Source organism: Phacochoerus africanus, chromosome 9 (genome assembly GCF_016906955.1).
Source record: "Phacochoerus africanus isolate WHEZ1 chromosome 9, ROS_Pafr_v1, whole genome shotgun sequence".
NCBI classification, from domain to species: domain Eukaryota; kingdom Metazoa; phylum Chordata; class Mammalia; order Artiodactyla; family Suidae; genus Phacochoerus; species Phacochoerus africanus.
In genome coordinates this window covers 39,757,348-39,784,111 of record NC_062552.1, presented here as the reverse complement: position 1 = coordinate 39,784,111, position 26,764 = coordinate 39,757,348, and the positions used below count along the sequence as shown (strand labels likewise).

Sequence of the window (26,764 nt, the reverse complement as noted above, 5' to 3'; positions counted from 1 at the left end):
TGCAGACATGGCTCGGATCCCTCATTGCTGTGGCTCTGGCGTAGGCTGGTGGCTACAGCTCCGATTCGACCCCTAGCCTGGGAACCTCCATATGCCACGGGAGTGGCCCAAGAAATAGCAAAAAGACAAAAAAAAAAAAGTTTCAGCATCATCTCCCTCCTGCCTCCATGGTACCTATTTTTCCTGCTCCAATCCTTAAGGAACAGGAGAAACTACAACCAGAGGGGGTCTTCACATGTATATGAGAGAACTCAAAGGTGCTCCCGGAATACTTACACTTTGCTAATAGGCATCTGGCTGAAGACTTGTGGGACTGACCCATGTGAGACCAGGGTCTGCCGGTTGGGCTTATGCAGTGCACAGGCCAGTTTTGCCAGGACCTGGAGCATGGGAAATATAAAAACCTCATTACTGTCAATACCCACACAGAGAGTTGGTGAATATTAACACACACATATATACACATGTACACACACAAGCATAGCTTAAGCATGGTTTCCATGTTAAAAACAAAAACAAAACCAGAAACTCAATACATCTCTAAACCTTGGGGTTCCATAACATCCAGAGTGGGAAACATGACTGTCATTATTCTAGTTGTTCTTTCCACATCTCCCATTCTCAGTTTCCCTTAAGTCGTTTTTTCCACCCTCATCTATTCCTGAAGTTCAAGAGGGTAAAAAGCAAAGACACTGCAGAAGAAACTTAAGATGCATTTCTCAGAGTTCCTTTGTGGCAAAGTGGGTAAGGATCAAAAAAGATGCATTTCTTACTGTCTCCCTATGAAAATGCTAAAACACACTCCTTTTACCCTACCCAATTTATTTACTTTTTTTTTTTTGTCTTTTCTAGGGCCTTGCCCATGCATATGGAGGTTCCTAGGCTAGGGGTCAAATCAGAGCTGTAGCTGCCAGTCTATGCCACAGCCACAACAATGCAGGATCCAAGTCATGTCTGCGACCTACACCATAGCTCATGGCAATGCTGGATCCTTAACCCACTGAGCAAGGCCAGGGATCGAACCTGCAATCTCGTGGTTCCTAGTCAGATTCGTTAACCACTGAGCCATGACAGGAACTCCTATTTACATTTCTTAATTAATGGTTAGTCTATTTTGAAACTTGGATTTAATATAGATTACTGTAATTTAGTATCTATGTTAAAGACTGGGCTGAAAATCATTATGCAATAGCAAACATCTTCTTATACTAAATAAGACTTTAAAATAGAAAAAAATCCTTGAGATGTCTTTTTTTTGGGGGGGGGGGACTGCATATGGAGGTTCCCAGGCTAGGGGTCGAATCAGAGCTGTAGCTGCAACACCAGATCCAAGCTGCATCTGTGACCTACACCACAGGTCACAGCAATGCTGGACCCTTAACCCACTAAGCAAGACCAGAGATCGAACCTGCATCCTCATGGATACTAGTCAGATTCGTTTTCTCTAAGCCACAACAGGAACTCCCAAGAAGTCTTTTCAAAGAATAAGGTACTTCAATGGTGGGAAAAGTATAAAATCACTCTTTATATTCCCTGGAGAATTTAACTTCATTGGGGAATTTAAATAACTACATTGAGACTTTTGTTTCCCCTCCCTCCACCTAATCGGAAAAAATCCCCCAAAACTCGCTGGGTAGTTTGGCAACTTTCCTCTTCACCACAGAGGTAGTGACCAAGGATAGTCAGCCACTGCCCCATTACTGAGCCTAGACTGAAAGGGATGAAGGTCCCAGGCCCACACTGCACTGTAATCAGAAAGCACAGGAGTTCCCTTCGTGGCGCAGTGGTTAACGAATTCGACTAGGAACCATGAGGTTGCGGGTTTGGTCCCTGCCCTTGCTCAGTGGGTTAACGATCCGGCGTTGCCGTGAGCTGTGGTGTAGGTTGCAGACATGGCTCGGATCCCGCGTTGCTGTGGCTCTGGCGTAGGCTGGTGGCTACAGCTCTGATTCGACCCCTAGCCTGGGAACCTCCATATGCCACGGGTTGGCGCAAGAAATAGCAAAAAGACAAAAAACAAAAACAAAAAAAACAATGTTGTTTTCGGAGTTCCCGTCATGGCGCAGTGGTTAACGAATACGACTAGGAACCATGAGGTTGTGGGTTCGGTCCCTGCCCTTGCTCAGTGGGTTAACGATCCGGCGTTGCCGTGAGCTGTGGTGTAGGTTGCAGATGCGGCTTGGATCCCGAGTTGCTGTGGCTCTGGCGTAGGTACAGCGGCCCAAGAAATAGCAAAAAGACAAAAAAAAAAAAAAAAGAAAGCACAGAACAAAAGCACAGAACACCCAGGCAACTCCACATAAGAAATGCCAATACTAGAATATAGAACAAGTGAAAAGAAATAGGGTCATACATAAAATTCAAAGACTAGCCTCCTCCTTTCTTTGGATAGTTGAGTCATTAAGGAAATACCTTGGATACAACTTATGTAAATAACCATTTTCAGCAAAATTTTGAGCCTGCCTCTTAGGACAGTACTTGTGCAATGTCAATTCCTATGTTAAAGAATTACGTAGGTTTTTATTTGGTCTTCATGAAAGTTTAAATAGAAACCCATTTCAAAGTATACGTGTAATAAATGCCCCACTCGTATCTATCCCTGCCGGGTTTTTTTCTGAATCAGAGCTGTAGCTGCTGGCCTACACCACAGCTCACTACAACGTCGGATCCTTAACCCACTGAGTGAGGCCAGGGATGGAACCTTCGTCCTCATGGATGCTAGTCAGATTCATTTCCGCTGAGCCACGACAGGAACTCCTGTTTTTTTGTTTTTTTTTTTTAAGTTTTGGTTTCTAGTTTCTATCACTGCTGTGTTTAACTACAGATGTGTTTCTCTTTGAAATCTACTATTAGCCTTTACCTTATTGTGTGAAATTCCAGCTGAACACTGAAGACCAGTCTGCCTCTCTATGGCTGCTCTCATTTCCTCCACAATCACTGCTCCCACAGTGAGCTGTAGTTCTGGAGAGCTGGTGTTATCAGACTGAAGAGAATCAAGCCATTGCAATAAGCCTTGTTTTCGCATCTCCTCTAAAAAAGTTGAGAAGTTACAGTTAGACTTTTTTTTTTTTTTTTTGGTCTTTTTGCCTTTTCTAGGGCTGCTCCCATGGCATATGGAGGTTCCCATGCTAGGGGTCTAATCGGAGCTGTATGCCAGAGACACAGCAACGCGGGATTCGAGCCACGTCTGCGACCTACACCACAGCTTATGGCAACGCTGGATCCTTAACCCACTGAGCGAGGCCAGGGATCAATCCAGAAACCTCATGGTTCCTAGTCGGATTTGTTTCCACTGCACCACGACGGGAACTCCTAGTCACAGTTTTGAAAAAGCATTTTAAAAGTATTACATAATGAAGAAGTTAGGCACATGGGGCATAAACACATGCTGGTTTAAAAAAGCAGAGATATTTGAAGAAGGCAAGAAGATACACTCAAAGTATCCTGGAGAGGTAGACTGAAGGCTCACATGTATGGAGAAGAGGAAGAAAATGAGCACACAAAAGAAAGTATTTCCCAACCACTGAGGACTGCTGCTTCTTCCTTTGCTGGCTTGTCTGCCTCCTCTAACACCTTAACCATGGATCCTGAGCAACATTTTCCTCCTCTGTGGGTGTGTCGTGTGTGTGTGTGTGTGTGTGTGTGTGTGTGTGTGTACTTTTTTTTTTGGTGAATGGGTTGGGTACAGGCTTATGTTTCAATTTGCTTGTGTTAAATACATTCAAATCTTAATTTCTATCCCCAAACTCTTAAATTTAATCCTTTGTTTCTACCTCCCTACGGAAAAAAACTTCCTTGAATTTTTCATTATGGTATCAAACAAAATACTACTGAAGTCAACCCTTATTCTATCTTCCTCCTCAAAGGTTCTCTTTCCCCAAAACTCCCTATTTCTACTAAAGGTTTAAAGTCTAATATTGACTTCTTTTCTTTCATTTTCCCTTTATTTAGTTATCAAAGCCCACTTGAAAATATCTCACATATCCATTGCAATCCACCCTATTTTATTCAGGTTTTCTTCATTTTTGCCTAGGTCAGCCATAAACGTCCCTTTTCCTGAATGCATTCTAAACAATGCCCACAAATTAAGCATTCTCAATGCCAGTTATCAATCTTATGCCCTGTTCGAAACATCTACTGACTCTCTAACACCTACAGAATAAAGGGGCCAACTCTCTAAATTGATATTGAAGACTATCTGCCCCTTTTATTTTTATTTATTTATTTATTTATTGTCTTTTTGCCATTTCTTGGGCCACTCCCACGGCATATGGGAGGTTCCTAGGCTAGGGGTCTAAATGGAGCTGTAGCTGCCAGCCTACACCAGAGCCACAGCAACGCGGGATCCGAGCCGCGTCTGCAACCTACACCACAGCTCACGGCAACACCGGATCGTTAACCCACTGAGCAAGGGCAGGGACCGAACCCGCAACCTCATGGTTCCTAGTCGGATTCCTTAACCACTGCGCCAAGACGGGAATTCCCTGCCCCTTTTATTTAAATGATCTTTATTTTTTCATCATAGCTGGTTTATCTTCTAACTCCAAGTCTGTTTTATCTTTACAATTTCTTTGTGTTTTTTGTCTTTGTATGGCTGCACCTGTGGTACATGGAGGTTCCCAGGTTAGGGATCGAAACAGAGCTGTAGCTGCTGCCAGCCTATGCCACAGCCACAGCCACACGGGATCTGAGCCCCTAGCCTAGGAACCTCCATATGCTGTGGGTGTGGCCCTAAAAAGACAAAGGACCAAAAAAAAATAGTACAAAAAAAGCAAAAAAAAAAAAGTCCTTTCCAACTAATCTACATAACTTTGGGGCGCTAAGATTTAATCTGTAACAAGTATAATTATTAAAAGAACACATTGTGCAGTCAGGCTGGGTTCAAATATTGGCTTCACAATTTACTAAGTGATTATGAGTAAGCTACATAATCTAAGCTTTGATTTTATTGTCTATAAGATGAGGATGAGTACTACACCTCATAGGATTGTTGTGAGAATTAAAAAGATGTCTATGTGGAATTCCCGCTGTGGTTCATCGGAAACGACTCCAACTAGTATACATGAGGATGTGGGTTGATCCCTGGCCTCGATCAGTGTGTCGGGGATCCGGCATTGCCATGAGCTGCCATGCAGGTCGAAGATGTGGCTCAGATCTGGCACTGCTGTAGCTGTGGCATAGGCTGGCAGCTGTAGCTCTGATTCAACCCCTAGCCTGGGAACTTCCAAATGCCGCACCTTGGCATTAAAAAGCAAAAAAAAAAAAAAAAAAGTGTAAGTATGTATATATGATTGTATGAACATGTATGTAAATTATGTACCCTTATATGAAGCTCCTTAGCACAGTGCCTCACACACATTAAGAACAAATATAACATCCTTCATTTAAAATAACTTATCAGTATTAGGTTTGAGACACATAAAAATATTAGTAATTTACTGAAATTGTGGGGTTTTCTAGATTCTTTTTCTTAACTAGTAAAGCTAAATTTTCTCTGCTTTAGATTTTGTCATTGTTGCCTTCCTGGATCAGGTAATGCTGCAATCCTGTTACTCTGTATCCGGGTCAATGGAATAGGACCACAGAAGATGAGCAGTATTCCTTTGTTGCCTTCTCTCTCTCCTTTTTTTTTTTAATGGAGGTTCCCAGGCTAGGGGTGGAATTGGAGCCGTAGCCGCTGGCCTACACCACAGCCACAGCAACACGGGATCCAAGGCGTTTTTGCAACCTAAACCACAGTTCACAGCAATGCCAGATCCTTAATCCACTGAGCAAGGCCAGGGATTGAACCTGCATCCTCATGGATACTAGTCAGATTTCTTTCCGCTGAGCCATGGTGGGAACTCCTTGCCTTCTCTGATAGATAAAAGGAATCTATAAAATTTTGGTGGTTCTCTGATACACTGAGATGAATTAGAGGAAAGAAGATTCGGTTCAGTTTTTTGGTGAAAAATGTCCATGAGAGCTGAGAAAAGACTTTTCCTTTTCCTATTGACTGTATCTAGGTACCGTTGTGAAAATCAGCTGACCAAAAAAATGCTGGCATCTATACATGTACTTCTTATTCTTCGCATTCATCTGTATGTCTCATCTTATACAATGCCATGCTGCCTTAGTTATTGGAAATTTATTCTTTTTTTTTTTTGTCTTTTTGCTATTTATGGGGCCACTCCCACGGCATATGGAGGTTCCCAGGCTAGGGGTCGAATCGGAGCTGTAGCTGCTGACCTATGCCAGAGCCACAGCAACGCTGGATCCAAGCCACGCCTGCAACCTACACCACAGCTCACGGCAACGCCGGATCGTTAACCCACTGAGCAAGGGCAGGGACCGAACCCACAACCTCATGGTTCCTAGTCGGATTCCTTAACCACTGCGCCATGACGGGAACTCCTATAGTTAATTCTTAAAATGAGGTAGTGTTAAGTCTTTCTTTCTCAGATGATTTGTAGTTTTCACTGAACTAGCTCTTCACATGTATTGTTAAATATATCTTTAATTTCATGATTTTCATGCTATTGCAAATGCTATTATTGCTTTTTAAATTTCACCTTCCTGTTTTTAATATATAGAAATACTATCTATTTTTGCATATTGACTTTGTCCCCTGTAACCTTGCTAATCTTACTCATTGTAGGGTTTTTTTTTTTTTGTCTTTCATTGTAGGGTTTTTTGTTTTTATTTTTTTTTTTTTGTTTTTTCCTAGGGAGGGGTAGATTCCTTAGGATTTTTTTTTTTTTTTTTTTTTTAATGGCTGCATCCAAGGCATATGGACGTTCCCAGGCCAGGGAGTATATCCAAGCCACAGCTGTGCCTATGCCAGATCCTTTAACCTGCTATGCTGGGCTGGGTATAGAACCTGCACCTCTCTAGTGACCCAAGCCACTGCAGTCAGATTCTTAACCCACCGTGGTGAGAATGCCAGGATTTTTTTTTGTCTTTTTTGTTGTTGTAGTTGTTGTTGTTGCTGTTGCTATTTCTTGGGCCGCTCCCTCGGCATATGGAGGTTCCCAGGCTAGGGGTCGAATCAGAGCTGTAGCCACCGGCCTACGCCAGAGCCACAGTAACGCAGGATCTGAGCCATGTCTGCAACCTACACCACAGCTCACGGCAACGCCGGATCGTTAACCCACTGAGCAAGGGCAGGGACCGAACCCACAACCTCATGGTTCCTAGTCGGATTCGTTAACCACTGCGCCACGACAGGAACTCCAGGATTTTCTATAAACATGGCCATATCACCTGAATGGTCATGTGACTTGTTTACTTTTCCTCTACTGTTCTTGTTATGCCATCTTGTACATCCAGTACAAAGTTGAACAAAACTATCATAAGAGTGAACATTGGTAATTTGTGCCAAAACTTCAGGTTAAACTGATAAATCTCTAGCTATGGTCCACAACTCCAGAGACCATACTACAAAAGAGAAGTCCCTGCCTGTACTGATAAGAGGTATGCCTTCCTCTGTGCTATGAGCTGATGAATGCCTTCCAAGCTCCCTCTGGTTGTTGGCAGAATTTGTTATCTTGTGGCTGTAAGATTGAGGCCCCCACTTTCTTGCTGGCTATCAGCAGAGGACAGCTCTCAAAGCCTAGCCATGGGCACCTTCTCCAAAGGCCCTCTTTTTTTTTTTCCTCAGGGCTGCACTTGCAGCATATGGAGGTAACCAAGCTAGGAACCAAATCGGAGCTGTAGCCACTGGCCTATGCCAAAGCCACAGCAATGCCAGATCCGAGCTGCCTCTGTGACCTATACCACAGCTCATGGAAACACCAGATCCCACTGAGAGAGGACAAGGATAGAACCTGTGTCCTCATGGATACTAGTCATTTTCATTTCCGCTGATCCACAATGGAAACTCCCTCCAAAGGCCCTCTTACAATATGGAAGCTTACTTCTTCAAAGCCTGCAAACAATCTATCCAACTCTTACAACTCTCTTCTCTGACAGTTGATTTATATTTTTTATATTGCTACATAACTATTTCTCGCAATATGCATTCAGATGTTTAATATTTACTTAATGAAGAGGAAGCAAAAGGAGGAGAGAACAATTGAGTTCTTTAGATAACACAAACCAGTTACAAAATGGCCTGAAGGGAAAGTTTTCACTCTGGTAATTTTTGAGTATTATTTTTAAGTAATCCTACTATTTACAGTTTCCACACATGACTATTTCAGAAACAGAAAATCCAAAGCTGCAAATGCAACATGGCAGATAGGACCCATTAAGAGGCAGAACAGTAAAGTTGAATGGAAACTTCAATATCAAAATATTAAAAATACTTGGTCTCTTTTCCTAGCTTTGAAATATGTCACACCCATGAAAAATAATTTCTGAGAGGATAGATGCACTTAGATCAATTAATTTCTGTTATATGCTTTTTTTTCCATTGCACACATCATATGAAGACTCAAGAGTATGAGATGAAATATCATCATAAATCATTTCTTAGACATTGCACTGCTCTGAAGACTATAAATAAGATGATATCATTGCATCTGAAGCTTAATAATTATTTTTATTTATTTATTTTTGTCTTTTTGCTATTTTATTGGGCTGCTCCCGCAGCATATGGAGGTTCCCAGGCTAGGGGTCCAATCGGAGCTGTAGCCGCCAGCCTACACCAGAGCCACAGCAACACAGGATCTGAGCCGCGTCTGCAACCTACACCACAGCTCACGGCAATGCCAGATCGTTAACCCACTGAGCAAGGGCAGGGACTGAACCTGCAACCTCATGGTTCCTAGTCGGATTAACCACCGCGCCACTATGGGAACTCCTGAAGCTTAATATTTGAACTAGATACAATAATAAAGCAAATTCTTCCTTAACATCTATCTTTTATTTCCTCATACAGAAATAAGACTTCTTTACAAACACTGCCATTTTATATAAAAACATACATAAGAGTAGAAGAAAGAGGAGCATGTCTATCTATTTGACTTGAAGTAACATTTGCCCACCAACAAAGGTATGTATCATCATCTTTCACCAGAGAGCTCTTCAACAATGAGCTGCCCCCCAAAAACCAATGTAATGTATAATAGTTTTATTCTGAGGTATGTGGGTTTCAGAGCATTGCCTGAAAACCACATGCAAAATTGTGTTATATATAAATACGTATTTTTCAGAGACTAGCAAAGGTTCAGAGACTTCAACAAGTTTTCAAAAGGGCATTCAGCCCTCAAAAAAACCCTTGACGAACCAAAGATTTGGAGTTCCCATTGCAGCTCAGTGGTAATGAACCCAACTGGTATCCATGAGGATGCAGGTTAGATCCCTGGCCCTGCTCAGTAGGTTAAGGATCCAGTGTTACCATGAGCTGTGGTGTAGGTCGCAGATGCGGCTTGGATCCTGAGTTGCTGTGGCTCTGGTATAGGTTGGCGGCTACAGCTCTGATTAGACCCCTAACCTGGGAAACCTCCATGTGTCGTGGTTGTGGCCCTAGGAAAGATTAAAAAAAAAGAAAAAGAGAATTAGAAAAAGAACAAACAAAACCAAAAGTCAGCAGAAGAAAGGAAATAATATAAAGTATTATAAAACCAATTCCAAATATTTATGTTAAAAAATTAGCCACACGATAAAATGTAGTACACAAAGCTAAGTCAGAAAGAAAGAGCCATCACCAACAATAAAAACAGAACACCTTGCCCCCCAAAAAACCTTCCTTACTCTGGCCCCAGAAAAAAATAAATAATAATCGATCAATAAAGGAAAATATACCATAACTTCACCTCCTAGTGGCACATTTTCATTGTCCACTGTATTCTCTCTATAAAGAACTAAAAGATCTGCGGTCATACAACTATTTAACACCTCACATTTTACTTTAAAACATGAAATCTGTGGAAAATTCACCACTATAACTAGAAATAAGTGAAAATCTCTTAGAGCTTTTTCTGGACAAATCTATATTGTTTCTACAAGTAGCAAGAGACTGCCCTTACAAGCTCCTAGAAGAAGCTAACTTGCTATATAGATTTGTATCTTTTTGGTTAATGTCTAACATTCAAAGATTTTTACCAAACGAGCTCTTCTAATTAAGAATAATGTTACAAAGTAATAGTTCTAAAAGTACATGTTACATATGAAAGGGAGAATGGATATATTATTTTAAATATAGCCCTTATCAAAAGTACAGAAATAAATCCAACTAGGAACCATGAGGTTGTGGGTTCGATCCCTGGCCTCGCTCAGTGGGTTAAGGATCTGGCATTGTCTTGAGCTATGGTGGAGGGCAGAGGCAGCTTACATCTGATGCTGCTGTGGCTGTGGCATAGGTTGGCAGCTGTAACTCCAACTGGACCCCTAGCCTGGGAACCTCCATGTGCTTCGGGTGCAGCCCTAAAAAGCAAAACGAACAAAAAAAAGTATTAGAAAATGTCTACTAAAAGGTGTTGAAAAGCCTCTAGGCGCAAAATCTTTGTTCTGGGAGATCTAGCTGAATTCTACTTTCATCATATTTGATTAAAAAATAAGACCCAGATTCTCCTGTATCTGGTATCTGGAACTTTCATGATCTAATATTACCACAAAAGTAACTTTTTATTAACCTACTTTTATTCTAATGTAAGAAAAAACATTTTTTTTTTCTTTTTAGTGCCATACCTGGGGCACATGGAAATTCCTATGCTAGGAGTCAAATTGGAGCTGCAGCTGCCGGCCTACACCACAGCCACAGCCACAGGGAATCCAAGCCACGTCTGTGACCTACACCACAGCTCATGACAACGCCTGATCCTTAACCCACTGAGCAAGGCCAGGGATCAAAACCATATCCTCATGGATACTAGTCAGTTTCTTAACCCACTGAGCCACAGTGGGACCTCCTAATAAAATTATTTTTAAACGTTATTTATTAAAGCACTTTCATGCAGATTATATCTCAAGTTTTTGTCAGATAGATAAATTAAAGAGGAACTTACTACCAAATTCACTTATCATTCCTCTACACATCGATAACCAAGTGCAAATTGTAATAGAAAAAAATACAAAAATCATAGTAGCAATTTAGGAATATAACAAATGCACAAAACCTTTACAGAGAAGCGCAGAGCTTTAAGAAGGATGTTATAATTGGATTCTCATATAATAAAAAAAGCAATTCTGATCTCTACCTCACACCCTATAGACACACACATAATGGATTGTAAACCTAAATGTAAGAGGCAAAATAAAGCTTCTAAAATAACATAAAATAGGAGTTCCCGTCATGGCGCAGTGGTTAACGAATCCAACTAGGAACCATGAGGTTGCAGGTTCGATCCCTGGCCTTGCTCAGTGGGTTGAGGATCTGGCATTGCCGTGAGCTGTGGTGTAGGTTGCAGACGCTGCTCGGATCCTGCGTTGCTGTGGCTCTGGCGTAGGCCGGCAGCTACAGCTCCGATTCGACCCCTAGCCTGGGAACCTCCATATGTCGCGGGAGCAGCCCAAAGAAATGGCAAAAAGACAAAAAAAAAAAAAAAGAATGCTATCCATAAAGAAAAAAAAAGATAGACTGGATCAAATTAAAAAGAAGACAAAAAAAAAAAGAAAAAAAAAGAACCCCTGTTCATCAAAAGCCACCATTAAGAGAGTGAAATATAAGCCACAAACTAGAAGATATTACAATATACATATCTGGTAACAACTCATATCCAGAATACATAAAGAAGTCCTATAGATGAATGAGATAAGACAATTCAACCAAAGAAAGAGCAAATACTTAAACAGTCACTTCATGAAAGAATGGTCATCAAACTTATAAAAAGGTATTAACTTTATTAATACCAGAGACTTGCAAACTAAAACCACAACATGTTTTCACTATATGATCATTAAAATGGATAAGATGCTGAAAACAAAATATGTAGAACAACTAGAACTCTCATATGCTGCTAAATTTAAATTTAGAATTATAAATCAAGAGAACCATTTTGGAAAACTTTTGGTAGTGTCTACTAATGCTGACCACAGGCAAACTAAAGCTGAATAGAAGCAAACCCCACCACTGAGCACTTCCAGTCATATACCCAATAGAAATGCACATACTTGTTCACCAAAAGATATTTGCAAGAATGTTCACAGAAGCAGCATTCTTAGTAGTCCAAAACTGGAAAGAACCCAAATATCCATCAACAGTAGAATGGATAAATTGTGGTGTATTCATACAATATAATACTACACAGCAGTGATAGTAAACGCAACTACATACAACAGAATGAATGAATCTCACAACGTGGAACAAATGAAGCCAGACTCAAGTGTATACTGCATGATTTCAATTTTATAAAGTTCAAAAATGAGCTAAATAGAAATCAGGACAGTGATTATGTAAGAGACGGGGCTGGGGGAGGGACAGATAAGAGCTGGGAGGGTAGGCAAGGGTGGATTCTGGTTTCTTTTTCATCTAGGTGCTGCTTATACAAGTGGACTTGATTTGTAAAAATTAGTCAAAGTATACTATAAAGTGTATAGTTTGTACACTTTATGTATATTATATCAATTAAAAATTTAGATGAGAAAGAATAGGGAAAACACACTGGATTCCAAATCTCAGGAGGTTAGAAATATAATTCAAAATTTTTAATTTAAAAATCACTAGGAGTTCCTGTTGTGGCTCAGCAGAAACCAATCTGACTAGAAACCATGAGGTTGTGGGTTCGATCCCTGGCTTCACTCACTCAGTGGTTAAAGATCCTGCATCGCCATGAGCCGTGGCATAGGCTGTGATCGCAGATGCAGCTCAGATCCCGCATTACTGTGGCTGTGGTGTAGGCCAGCAGCTACAGCTCTGATTGGACCCCTAGCCAGGGAACCTCCATATGCCATGGGTGTGGCCCTAAATTAGAAAAAATAAAAAAAAAAAAATAAAAATCACTAAATGCAGAGTTCCCATTGTGGCTCAACAGGTTGAGCACCTCAATAGTATCATGAGGATGCGGGTTTGATCCCGGGCCTCATTCAGTGGGTTAAGGATCTGGCATTGCTGTGAGCTGCGGTACAGGTCCTGCATTGCTGTAGCTGTGGCGCAGACCGGCAGCAGCAGCTCTGATTCAACCCCTAGCCTAGGAACTTCCATATACTGTGACTACGGCCCTAAAAAACAAAAACTAAAAAAAGACAAGGGACCAGTAACTAGGATACACAAGGAACTCTTGCAAAAAAAAAAAAAGAAAAAAGAAAGAAAGAAAAAAAATAGCATGAAATTCAATGGAAGATTAGGTGAAGATTATAAACAAGCAATTAATAAAAGTAGAAACTCAACTGACTAACAAGTACATGAAGAGAAACTCAGCCTCCATTAGTGAATAGAGAAACATAAAACAAACCAAAAACATCAAAATACCCCTTTATAGCCAGAGCATTGCCAAATATTTTTAAATATTAGAGAATACCTTGGTGAGGATGTGGAGGAAAAAGGAATTCTTATGCACTGTCAGAGGTAGAACAAATTGTGACAGTGATGTTGGGAGCAATTTGGCAGTGAAACTAAGTGTATTTGTATATCCTATGGTCTAGCAGTCCACTCCTGAAGCTATTTCACAGGAAAACCCTTGCATAAGGCCAAAAGAGGATTCATAAGGACATTCATAAAATAAACAGAAGGAAGTTAGAAGCAACCAATGAGCTCATCACTAGGAAAATGCTCTGGAAACTTGATAGATCCATACCATGGATTATGCTGTAATTAAACAGAATCATTTACACATAAATATAGCTGCATGGATAGGTCTATAAAATCACCAATGAAAGAAAATTAAGAGATCTATAATAACCCAATACAGTTTGTAATTAAAAAGCACAAATTTAAAAAACACACATATAAATCAAAGATAAATATTATATATTACCACTTTTATGTGAAATCTAAAAAATTAAATGAACAAATGAATATAACAAAACCAACACAGACTCAGATATAGAAGACAAACTAGCAGTTACCAGTAGGAGAGGGAAAGGGGAGGGGCAAGATAGGGGTTTCAGAGATACATACTACTATGTAAAAAATAAATAAGCAGTATGAATTTATTGTACAGCACAAGAAAATATAGCCATTATTTTACAATAACTTTAAATGAAGCATAAAGAATAAAAATACTAAATCACTATGTTGTACACCTGAAACCAATACAATAGTAAATTACTTACACTTCAATAAGTAAATAAAATAGAGGGAAAAAAAGGGAGTTTGGTGGCTCAGTGGGTTAAAAATCTGGCCTTGTCACTACTATGGCTTGGGTCACTGCTGCAGTGCAGGTTCGATCCCTGGCCTGGGAACTTTTGCATGCCACGGGCACAATCAAAAAACAAACAAATAAATAAATAAAATAAAATAAAGGAAAAATGATAACAGCAAACAAAAATAATTAAAAGCACGCATACAAAGCAACACTGTATAATTTTTTCTTTTCTTTTTAGGGCCACGTTTGTGGCATATGGAAGTTCCTAGTCTAGGGGGTTGAATCGGAACTGCAGCTGCTGGCCTACACCACAGCCACAGATACACCAGATCCTTAACCCACTGAGCAGGGCCAGGGATCAAACCCACATCCTCATGGATATAAGTCCGGTTCTTTACCACTGAGCCACTGCTGAACCACAAAAGGAACTCCAACACTGTACAATTTTAAAAGATATATACATATTTAAGAAGATAGAGATCAATGAGTGCCAGAGGGTTTGTGGAGTAGGAAGGGAGCAGGGGAATGACTGTGAAGAGGAAAAGTAAAATAAAATGAGCAGCCTACTGATGACATTATGTATGAAGTGATTAGAAATTTTGAGTAACTCAACTCCCTCTTCTTGAGGTCCCCTTAAATATAAATAGCTCACCCTTCTTATAACATAGAAACCAAGTTACAATATAAATTAACCTACAAATGATAGAAGGGCTCAGCCAGACTTCTATTGATAACTTTATAATCTGCCCTAGTTATGTCTAAAGAGAAACTTGATTGTATACAGATTTTACAGCTTCTCAAATCTATATACCTGGAAAGATAAGAGAATTTGTATATCCTTCCATGTGAGTCCTTGTGATTCATTCACGTTGTAGTTTAAGTTTCCGCTCAATCAATCCAAGAAGGATCAGCGTGACCAAGCAAAGCAGGTTCCAAAGGCAGGAAGCAGAAGCAATATGATGCTATGGAAGTACCTTTCTCAACAGTCCCTTCTGCTGTTGTAAGGCCTTGGGGAAACCCTTCAATGTAGGTGGTTGGCAACAAGTCTGCTGAGACAGGCTGACCTTGGAGCTTTTGCAGTCTTTCTCGTACAGTACTGGTCAGGTCCACAAAAGCCTCGTCAATGCTGGCCCGTTCAATCATGGCAAAACGAGACATTACCTCCATCACTTCCGCACTGGCTTCCCGGTACCTAAAACATTTAAGGGTTATTTGGGTAGGCAATAAGTGGAGACAACATTGAGACGGTCAGCTCCATCCCCCACTCTCATAATAGACTAATACACATAATCAGTGTAAGGTCTCCTTAACATGAGGAATGGCTTGACAGAGACTAGACAGTAGTCCAACTAGAGAGTTCAAGCAGACAGAAGGTCAATAACAGAAGCAAGGGAAAGAACCACATTTTTAGTGTGACACTAGCATACCAAGGCAGAAAGCATTTAGACCACAAACATGCCTATATGACAAGAATCTCTCTGAAGAGGAAAGGAAAGCTTCAAACTAGCTTAACTAGGAAACATTTTACTATGATCACCTATTCCTTTTGTTATTTTCAAATACCCATCACATAGTAATCCGCTTCTACTTTTATCTTCATATAGAAGGTAACTTGGAGCTCCCTGGTGGCTCAGTGGGTTAAAGATAGAGCATTGTCATTGTCGTGGCATAGGTTTGATCCCTGGCCCAGGAACCTCTGCATGCCACAGGAGCAGGGAAGAAAAAAAAAAAGGAGCCGGACACAAGAGGTAACTTATAGAGAACACTACACTGATCAGCAAACCCAGGATGGTATTTTTCATTATAAATTAACAAAGTAGCATATGGATTTTATATTTCACCCAACATTTAATCTAACATGTGAGCTGACCCTCACTATTTATAAACATACACATACACACTCACAAAACCAAAACCAACCAACTCCAATCACTTCTGAATATAGCAACATTCAAATTATCAAGCTGAAGATAAATGCCTAGAATGTGGTGATGCATCTGGGTAAGCAAACAGCCTTACCTCAGGGATACCAATCTCACTATGTTACTTTCTAGTCAAACCATAACAACCAACTCTTCTGGCTGTATAAAGCTAGTCTTCTATGGCAAGATGTGGATTTTTCTATTTTGAATTTAGCAAGTTCTTTGTTTTTGTTGAACCTATTTATCACAAAAATGGAAATATTTGTAACTCTTCATTAAGACTTTTATAAGAACTAGTATAATTATTGTTTTAAAACATTCTCAAATGGTAGAGAAAGAAAAAAAACTAGAGAAAGATTTTGCTTTTTGTCTTTTACTCATTTGTTGGGCTGGACAGAGAACAGTCAGACTCAAAGGAAAAAAAAAGAGTGGGAGGAGTTCCCGTCGTGGCGCAGTGGTTAACGAATCCGACTAGGAACCATGAGGTTGCGGGTTCGGTCCCTGCCCTTGCTCAGTGGGTTAACGATCCGGCGTTGCCGTGAGCTGTGGTGTAGGTTGCAGACTCGGCTCAGATCCTGTGTTGCTGTGGCTCTGGCGTAGGCCGGCGGCTGCGGCTCCGATGGGACCCCTAGCCTGGGAACCTCCATATGCTGCGGGAGCGGCCCAAGAAATATCAAAAAGACAAAAAAAAAAAAAAAGAGTGGGAGCATGCACAAGAACATAGGCACACAATATACTCACACATCTACAGAGCAAGGAAAGGATACTCTACTGTAGTAGTTTGTGTTCCTCCACTGACTCTGAAGTAGTTACTCCAAGGTATTTTTAAAATTATTTCAGGAGTTCCCATCGTGGCTCAGTGGTTAATGAATCTGACTAGGAACGATGAGGTTGTAGGTTGGATCCCTGCCCTTGCTCAGTGGGTTGAGGATCCGGCGTTGCCGTGAGCTGTGGTGTAGGATGCAGACGTGGATCGAATCCCGAGTTGCTGTGGCTCTGGCGTAGGCTGGCGGCTACAGCTCCGATTGGACCCCTAGCCTGGGAACCTCCATATGCCGCAGGAGCGGCCCTAGAAAAGGCAAAAAGCCAAAAAAAATAAATAAATAAAATAAGATCATTTCATAAACTTAGAGCATATATATGTTTTTGCAAATCATATTTTTATAACCTAGTATCTCAGTTTAATTATTAAAATAGTAATTTTAAATTACTAGGTCTTAATAACTCTCTGGTCTACTTTACTCATAAATTTTCTGAAAATGCCTTTGTTCATTATTCAATGAAGATTTTTTTTTGATGAAGATATTAAGAGTAAAATAAATTTTAAAAAAGGTAAAGTAAATGATCTAAATCACATCCTGAAGTCAACTATATTTCTAGGAAGTTTCTTTGTCTTTACCAGCATAAAATTCTATTCAATGAAATGTAGCATAAGGACATTAGCTAAATTAATTCTACTTTAGGATTAGGGTGTTCATTTTTTTTTGTCTTTTTGCCTTTTCTTGGGCCGCTCCTGCGGCATATGGAGGTTCCCAGGCTAGGGGTTGAATCACAGCTATAGCCACTGGCCTACACCAGAGCCACAGCAGCGCAGGATCCGAGCCGCGTCTGCGACCTACACCACAGCTCACGGCAACGCCAGATCGTTAATAGGGTGTTCACCTTAAGTCTAATCTCTCTCTGTTTCTCTTTTTTTTGGCCACACCCATGGCATGCAGAAGTTCCTGGGCCAGGGTTTAAACCTGCCACAGGAGTGGCTGGGGCCACAGCAGTGAAACGCACTATGCCACAAGAGAACTTCAAATCTCTTCTTTTCTGGCAATAACTCCAATGTGAGGAGGTTGGCTGTGACACTCCACCTTTAGACTAATTTATAGGTGAACTCAAGAACACCTCAAGTTCCAATTCAAAGCATGATCACTACACACATCACACAGTGTAGTGTACTGTGACAATGTGGAAATCTGAAAAAAACTGAAACCTTTTACTGTCTAGCTGTGAGAACTTAAATTATTTAACCTCTCTAAACTTGTTTCCTCATCTGTGTGTGCGCACACGTGTGTGTGTGTGTGTGTGTGTGTGTGTGTGTGTGTGTGTGTGTGGAGGGGAGGGATGAGTGGAGAGTGGGGTAATACTAAAACCTACCTTTTAACAATGTGTTATTTAAGAGACATTGCCGGTGAATGGCATATGACATATGCTCAATATATATGAGCTCTTAGAATGTTACAACTGCTGGGGCTTGTAGCTACCTCTAACCTGGCCATGCCTATACTAATGTCTCTCATTCCAAAGCTAACTTTCTAAAATCTGGGAGAGGTAGCTCAGTTTAAAAACAGAGAAGGTAAGCTTCTTCGAGATTGTTCAGTTCTGGCAAATGATTCCAGATACTGTGCTAGAATGTGAATCTGACTTTAGCCTTCTCTGGAAAAACTCTTAGTTTCACAGCCAATTCAATTACTCCAAATACTTCAGACTTTTGGCTTTACAACATGGGAACTGATATTAAGTCTTAAATATAACAACCAATTTTTAAATAATTAAGGAACTGAAAGGGCATTAAAAGTAGCAATTATTATACGTAATAATGACTCTGAATTGTTCTTCTTCTTTTTTTTTTTTTTGTCTTTTTGATATTTCTTGGGCCGCTCCCACGGCATATGGAGGTTCCCAGGCTAGGGGTCCAATCGGAGCTGTAGCCACCGGCCTACGCCAGACCCACAGCAACGAGGGATCCGAGCCGGGTCTGGGACCTACACCACAGCTCACGGCAACGCCGGACCCTTAACCCACATGAGCAAGGGCAGGGACTGAACCCGCAACCTCATGGTTCCTAGTCGGATTCATTAACCACTGCGCCACGACGGGAACTCCTGAATTGTTCTTAAAACACAGCATTAAAATTTTTTCATTTCACACTGACTGAAAAGGAATTTTTTCAGAGTTACCTACACAAAACAAATTAGAAACATTAATTCTAAGCCTCATGAAACTCTTCCCAGTCTTCCATTCCCTGTAATCTTTGTTTCTTACTTGGTGAGGTTAGCTTTTCCACGGGACTCAAGAACTTGTGCCAGGAGAAGATCTGGACATAACTTCTTAGCATCATCTGCCCACATGCTTTTAGTGACCCCAAATGCACGAGCTTCATAACTTACTGAAACTATTCTATGGTTAGGAAAAAAGGGGAACAAAAAAATAATACATGATCACAAGCAAAAATCATTAAAATTTAACATGATGAATAAGCTATAAACTTCATAATAGAAACTTTTAGGTCATGATACTACTATTCATTCTCAAACACAGCAGTTGAGAAATCTCAAATGTAGCATAGTGCCATGTATTCTTACAGATAAAAATAGCAGTTGAAAGTTATAACAGTAACTACGGTACATACCCGCCACCCCTCCATGAGTTGTACTGCACAACTGCACAAGGTTTATTCCTCAGATGAGGATTTTGCCGCTGCTCCACCTGAACAAAAAAACAGTCCATGTCCAGTAGGGCAACTACCCGGTCCTGTCCATTAGACATTTTTCTGTAAGACAAAATTTTATGGACGGTTAGAAAGGATACCTAAGCCAAAGTACCAAGAAAAATTACATCGTCAGTCTTCCATTGCTGAATTATCTAAACATGGGAGCATGGAAACTAATGAGAATGAAACGGACATTTTCATACATTGCTGGTAGGAGAATAATAAATTGATACAACTTTAGGAAGGTAATAAATATTAAAAGCTTTAAAAATACCCATCTCCCAAAAGAACTGACACCTTACAAAAGAAAATAAATGAAGAGTCAACAGACATATGAAAACGGGCTCAGCATCATTAGTCATAGGGAAATGCAAATTAGAACCACAATGCACATCAGTGGAGGGATAAGGCCAACAGTTAATCTAGTTTAAAGACAAATCTCAAATACCAATTCAGGCAAAAGATAAGCAGAAAATGATATATAATATCATAGCAGCCATGTGACTTTTTAAAACTTTTTATTCTGAAATGCTTTAAAACTTACAGGAAAGTTGCAAATATAATAGGGCTCTCCTACACCCACTTCCCCCTAAGGCTAACATTAACACAGCACAATTATTAAAACTAAAAACGAAAACTGGTATAACATTCATACTACTTCACTTGACTTTTACTAGTTATTCCACTAATGCCCATTTTTAGTTCTGGGATTCAATTTAGTCATCATGTCTCCTTAGTCTTCTCCAATCTGTGACACTTCATGTTTTTCATGTTCTTGGCACTTTTTTTTTTGGTCTTTTTTTATCTTTTCTAGGGCCACACCTACAGTACATGGAGGTTCCCAGGCTAGGGGTCTAATCGGAGCTGTTGCTGCCAGTCTACGAAACAGCCACAGGAACTCAGGATCCGAGCAGAGTCTGCAACTACACCATAGCTCATGGCAACACCGGATCCCTGACCCGATGATCGAGGCCAGGGATCGAACCCGCAACTTCATGGTTCGTAGTCGATTCGTTAACCACTGAGCCATGACAGGAACTGCCCTGCACTTTTGAAGGGAACTACTAAGTTACTTTGAGAATATCTTTTCAATTTAGGTTTGTTTGCTGTTTTCTCTTCATTAGACTGAGGCTATGCATTTTAGGCAAGAATATTATGGACATGTTCTGCTTTTCTCTGTGTACCATGTTGGCAGATACACAATGTCAATTATGTCAATACTAGCGATGCTAAGCTTATCATTTAGCTGTAATAGTGTTTGCTAGGTTTCTCATTGCAGAGTTACTGTTTTTTCCTTTTGTAACTAATACCTTAGTCGAGATACTTTGGGACTATGCAAACATCCTGATTCTCCTCAACATTTAACCACTAAGCACCCATCAGTGGATCTGGCCTGTAACAATTACTTTGCAGTGTTCTAATGGTGACTTTCTACCCATTTAAGTAATTTTTTTTTTTAAGGACCACACCCTGGGCATATATGGAAATTCCCAGGCTAGGGGTAGAATCGGAGGTACAGCTGTTGGCCTATGCCACAGCCACAGCAATGCTGGATCTTAGCTGCACCTGGGACCTTCATGGAGGCAATGCCAGATCTTGAACTCACTGAACAAGGACAGGGATAGAACCTGACTTCTCATGAATACTAGTCGGGTTTGTTTCCGCTGAGCCACAACAGGAACTCCCATTCATGTAAATTTTTAAAAACAAGAAGAAAACAATGCTACATACTATTCATAGAGAGTCATACATAAAGGTATGGATGCTAGATCAAAAGAACAAAACTTATGGATAGACTAATATTTCATTTAACATTATTAGAAATCTGGAAGAAAAAATATAAAACAATGCAATGGCTTCTAAACTTTGCTACAGATTGGAATTACCTAGGAACCTTTTACATACTATTGATTTCTGACTTCTACCATCAGATATCTAATTTAATTGTGTGTGTGTGTGACTTGGGCATCTTAAATTTTGTGTGTGTGTCTTTTGTCTTTTTATGGCAGCACCCTGGGCACATGAAGGCTCCCAGGCTAGGGGTCGAATCAGAGCTGTAGCTGCCAGCCTATGCTACAGCCACAGCAACATGGGATCCTAGCCACATCTGTGACCTACACCATAGCTCACAGCAACGCCAGATCCTTAACCCAAAAGCAGGGCCAGGGATCGATCCCACATCTTCATGGATACTAGTCAGGTTTGTTAACCACTGTGCCACAATGGGAACTCCCTGGGCCTCCTGATTTTTGAAAGTTCTCTCCAATATACAGCCGATTAGGAACCACTGACCTAAAACAAATGAGATACTTATAGAAACACCAGTAATTCATTATTTAAATATGAAAAACACAGGTTATACAGTTGAGTAAGCACTCAACTGTATTCTTGTTTAAAAAGTTTCAAAAATTAACATTCACCTTGAAAACAGTGTCATGCAACAACAAAGCTAGAAAAATGACGAATTAAAAAAAATCAGAGTTGTCAAGGCATTATTAATTCCTTACAAATTCCACCCACCTAAGACAGGCAGAATGTGATACTTTAAACACGTATAAGTGTTTATATAACACTTGTTATATAAGTGTTTATACAAGCTAAAACCATGCCAGCAATCACTTTATCTGGAAGCGCTTTTTTTGTAGCACTGGAACAGATAACGCCAGACTAAAAATAGTACTTCATTGTTTCACACACTCACCGCCCCCCCCCCCCCCAGATAGTACCATATTAGATACAAATACTAGCAGTGGAGTAGGAATTAGGAGCAGTGACTTAAGCCCAGCAAACATTTCCTAAACGCAGAAACACCAAAACGGATATTCAGATTTTAACTGTTTTAATTTTCAGTTTACGTATTTTGCTTGAAAAAATAAGAGTTGTGTAAAGATGAAAAGTGAAACGCACTTTCTGCCAAAACCCTCCTTTGGGAATAAGGATTACACTACTTTGAAATCTTGGCACTTCGAATTATCAAAAGTGCACAAACCTTCAGTATTTGCAAGTATTCATCTTTAAAAATCTCAATTTATCCCAATTTGCACAAAACAAGTTTGATGCCGATCAGACGATACATCCGAGGAAAATAAGAACAGGTGAAGAGGAAGGTTTAAGAGCTACCTTTTTTTTCCCTCCATAAAAATCCTCTTAAGAGGCAATAAATACCAAGGCCTTTTCTCTGTGAGCAAGTATTTCTATTTCATGAAATTTAGGCCGCATGCTGTCACCAGTCACTGCTACATTATACAACCAATAGCCAAGATAACACGAAAAGGCTAAAAACAGAAATCGAACGGTTCTAAATTCTCCTACCAATGTGACACCTGGCAAAACCGCCACCCGCGGATGCGGCCGATGCGAGGCTCGATGTCCACTGGAAGGAAGATGAAGGGGTCTTGAATATCGGTCCTCTTTCCGGCAGCGGATCAGTCGGTTTCGAGAGAGTTATTGCCGGTAAAGACCAAGGAAAGGACCAAGGGCTGCAGACAATCCTTGCCTGGGGCAACAGCCCGCACAGCCGGACGTATTCAGCCTGAGCCAGCGCGATCTGCCCACAGCCCCTCCCGTCAGCGATCAGACCGCGCGCGCGCCGCCGAGGGCGGTTGACGCGCCTGCGCACCGCGGCCCTTACGTCTTCCGCTCCGCCCACCGAGTTGCAACCGTCACAAGGGAGCCGCCACTTCCGCGGGCGCATGCGCAGTGGTGGGTTGGGCGCGTGCGCAGCGCCGGCTTCTTCCCGGCTGGATCTTCTGCTGCTCACGCTCCTCCTCCAGCTCCCCACCGCCCCCCCACCCCAGCCCGCCGCGGCCCGGTACCAGCTTGTGAGCCCGCCCAGGGAGCGGTCCTTGCCTCGTGCTCCCGGGACGGCCGTGGTGCGTGCTCGCGGCGCGTGGCACTAACCATGGCGATGGATCAAGTGAACGCGCTGTGCGAGGAGCTGGTGAAAGCGGTGACGGTCATGATGGACCCCAGCTCGACTCAGCGCTACAGGCTAGAAGCCCTGAAGGTAGTTGGGGTCTGGCGCCCTGGGCCTGCCCCGAGACCCTCCCCCAGCCCCAGCCGTCCTGGCGCAGCCAATAACTCCGGCCGCCTCCCGCCCACGCGGCCCTTGGACCTCGGTCCCCCCACCCCGGGGGGCCTTCCCCTAGCCGCTCTCCGCGCCTCTTCCCACTCCCCGCCTTCTCTACTTGCCGCGCCTGCCCTTCTCTCGGGACACTCTGATCCATAGCTGCCTGTGACCGCCTCTTCTCGCCACCACTTCCCACTGCTTTCTCCTCCCCCTCTCCCCACTTCTTTTCACTCTTGGCCGCGCCACGACCCTCTCCGCAGCCGACTGCACCCACTTTATTTTCCCAAACCCCACATCCCCAAAATCCCCTCGTCTTGTAGCGCACGTGTCCAACCGGTCGCCAACCCCAGCTACATTCTTTATGGTCTCCCCTGAACTAAACATTTCTCTGCTGACTCAGTCTCCCGACCCACTCTAACCGAACTCAAGCCCTTCTTGTGACCCTTTACTTGCATCCTTAGACTTCTCCCTAACCCTCTCTCTTCTGTGTCTTGGGTATTTCTGGGCTAGTTCTCACACCCCCCCCCCACCAGGTCTCTTATTGTGTGATACTCTTGGGCTATTTTGGGCAAAGATGAACTTCTACCACTTACTTTGCATTTTAGCAAGGGCCCTTTGGTTTCCTAAAAGTAGTTTGCTTGACTGCCGCGTGCTCTGCTATGGGGACTGACTCTTGTATAATTTGGTAATGCTAATACAATTCGAGCTTATTCTCCCATCAAACAATGTATGTGGGTTTTCTCCACTAGGAGAAAATAATTGTGCTCTGTGTATTTTAAGAGATGTAACTTCATAGAGTCAGCCTTATTAGAAGGAAATTGCGATATATAGATAGATGTATGCCACAGGATTTGGAATCAGAAACATTTGGGTTCTATTGTAACTTCATAGAGTCAGCCTCATTAGAAGGAAACTAGGCTATATAGATGTGTGCCACAGGATTTGGAATCAGAAACATTTGGGTTCTATTAGGTTTGTTTTTCTACACAAAAGTAGCATAGGACAATAATCATTTATATACCTCACCTAAACTTAGCAGTTGTGAAGATTTTACCACATTTGTTTTATCCCTTCCCTCACCAAAGGATTTTAAAAGTGAATCCTAGAAATTGTTTTCATTTCACCCCTATGTACTTCAAGGGAATGTGTCTAAAATAATTTTTTACTCATTTAGGTCATTTTTCCCCCCAACATTAGTTGGCCATGGCATGGGAAATCAAACTATCAAAGGAGTGTTTATCAGTTCTTTATTCATATAATATTGACGTAGATTTTGCAACTTGAAAATATAGCACAGATTGGAGTTTTAAGATGAAGGGTTTTTTTTAGTCCCCCTCACTTTGGCTTCTAAGGGAAACACTGATTTTTCTTCTTTTCAGTTTTGTGAGGAGTTTAAAGAAAAGTGCCCTATCTGTGTCCCCTGTGGCTTGCGTTTGGCTGAAAAAACACAAATTGCCATCGTCAGACATTTTGGCCTTCAGATCCTGGAACATGTTGTCAAGTAAGGAGCTTTTGGAGCTTACCACCAAAGTGTGTGAGAAAGCAAATCTTTTATTTCTTGTGTAACTCAGAGGTACTCTTTAGGTGAATAGAAAAGCGCAATCCCAGGGAGAAAGGAATAATCCCTGAGAGGTTATCACAGCCTCACAGAGCTCTCATCTAGAACTTAACCTTTTTCTGCTTCCGATTCTTCCTTTGTGTAGAGTGCGCTAAGCATTCTGCAAATATTAGCTCATAGTCATGTAGCCAGCATTTATTGAGTTCCTAATATATGCTAGCAAACCTAAAACTCTTTTTAAATTTTTAAATTGAAAAATTTTCATTTTCATTTATTTGTTTGTTTAATTGTTTATTTATTTATTTTTGTTTTTTAGGGCCACAGATTCGGCATATAGAAGTTTGAAGGCTAGGGGTCGAATTGGAGCTACAGTGGCTGGCCTAAGCCACAGCCACAGCAACGCCAGATCCAAGCCACATCTGCAACCTACACCGCAGCTCATGGCAATGCCGGATCCTTTAACCCACTAAGTGAGACCAGGGATTGAACCAGCATCCTCATGGATCCTAGTCAGGATCATTACTGCTGAGCTACAATGGGAACCCCCCAAAAATCTTGTTACATTTTTTTTATTTTATTATTATTAGCATTTTAGGGCCACACCTGTGGCATATGGAGGTTCCCAGGCTAAGGGTCCCAATTGGAACTACAGCTGCTGGCCTTTGCCACAGCCCCAGCAATGCCAGATCCAAGCCACATCTGCAACCCACACTGCAGCTCATGGCAACACCAGATCCTTAACCCACTGAGCAAGGCCAGGGATCAAACTTGCATCCTCATGGATGCTAGTCAGATTGGTTTCCACTGGGCCACAGCTGGAACTCCTAAAAATCTTTTTAGAATAATTCAATATACTGGTAAATAAATCTCTGATTAGGCACTGTGCCTTTTTTTGTTTTTTGTTTTTTTTTTCTTTTAAGTTTGAGGGTGTTCCTTCTGAATGGCAAATTCAAGTAGGATTATATGAGAGTAACTGAAAACCATTCCTATCTTGAGTCACTTGAGTATCCCCAGTGACTATCAGAAGAATCAGCCTTTGAGATTTAACCAAAGTTTTTCTGGAATTGTGCTATTACTTTGTAAGCTGGTGCAGAAAGGGAGATAGAGCTGTCAAGATTCTATTTTCTGAAAAGCAGCTATGTTGTTGCAGTTGTCCCAGGTATATATTTGCTTTTGGTCTGTCAATAAAATCAAGAGAAAGAGCTCGCTTTTGCACAAATCCTGTGTAGATTCCAATTAACGGACCACTGCCTCTATAAAGCTTTCTCAAGGATTTTTCTGCTAGTATTTTGCTTAAAAGTGGACTGCTTTTTCTTCATTCTTGGGAAGATACAAAATCGAAAGTATAATTTCTTAGTGAAATCACCAGTGGAATTTTAACACAGGAGCCAAAGCTAGTCTCTTTGGGAGAGAAGACTTCTAATGTAGTTCTGTTAACTTTGTGCATTTTGGTGACCAGGTTTCGGTGGAACAGCATGTCTCGATTGGAGAAGGTCTATCTGAAGAACAGTGTCATGGAGCTGACTGCAAATGTAAGGAATGGTTTGTCGAAAGACAGGTAGTTTAGAC

The 26,764-nt window shown here is 41.3% G+C and overlaps 2 protein-coding genes across 5 annotated transcripts in view; one reads left to right on the top strand and one right to left on the bottom strand.

The window, feature by feature from the left end:
- The window catches only part of POLH (DNA polymerase eta), a 33,291-nt gene extending 10,121 nt beyond the window's left edge, over window positions 1–23,170 (bottom strand). Inside the window, exons 1-6 of one of the 4 annotated variants that reach the window (XM_047795309.1) lie at window positions 22,881–23,170; window positions 19,488–19,628; window positions 19,121–19,255; window positions 15,140–15,357; window positions 2,861–3,030; window positions 277–380 (exon numbers count right to left, since the gene is read on the bottom strand). In XM_047795309.1, coding sequence (XP_047651265.1) covers window positions 277–380; window positions 2,861–3,030; window positions 15,140–15,357; window positions 19,121–19,255; window positions 19,488–19,624 — 764 coding nt within the window. In that variant the 5' untranslated portion in view covers window positions 19,625–19,628; window positions 22,881–23,170. Of the gene's footprint in view, window positions 1–276; window positions 381–2,860; window positions 3,031–14,976; window positions 15,358–19,120; window positions 19,256–19,487; window positions 19,629–22,880 lie in introns of those variants that run through there. The other 3 variants (XM_047795311.1, XM_047795312.1, XM_047795310.1) reach the window with 3 other exon arrangements.
- A 113-nt stretch (window positions 23,171–23,283) lies between these two features.
- Window positions 23,284–26,764, top strand: part of XPO5 (exportin 5) — a 38,844-nt gene continuing 35,363 nt past the window's right edge. Inside the window, exons 1-3 of the mRNA XM_047795308.1 lie at window positions 23,284–23,574; window positions 25,017–25,138; window positions 26,655–26,727. Coding sequence (XP_047651264.1) covers window positions 23,470–23,574; window positions 25,017–25,138; window positions 26,655–26,727 — 300 coding nt within the window. The 5' untranslated portion in view covers window positions 23,284–23,469. The remainder of the gene's footprint in view (window positions 23,575–25,016; window positions 25,139–26,654; window positions 26,728–26,764) is intronic.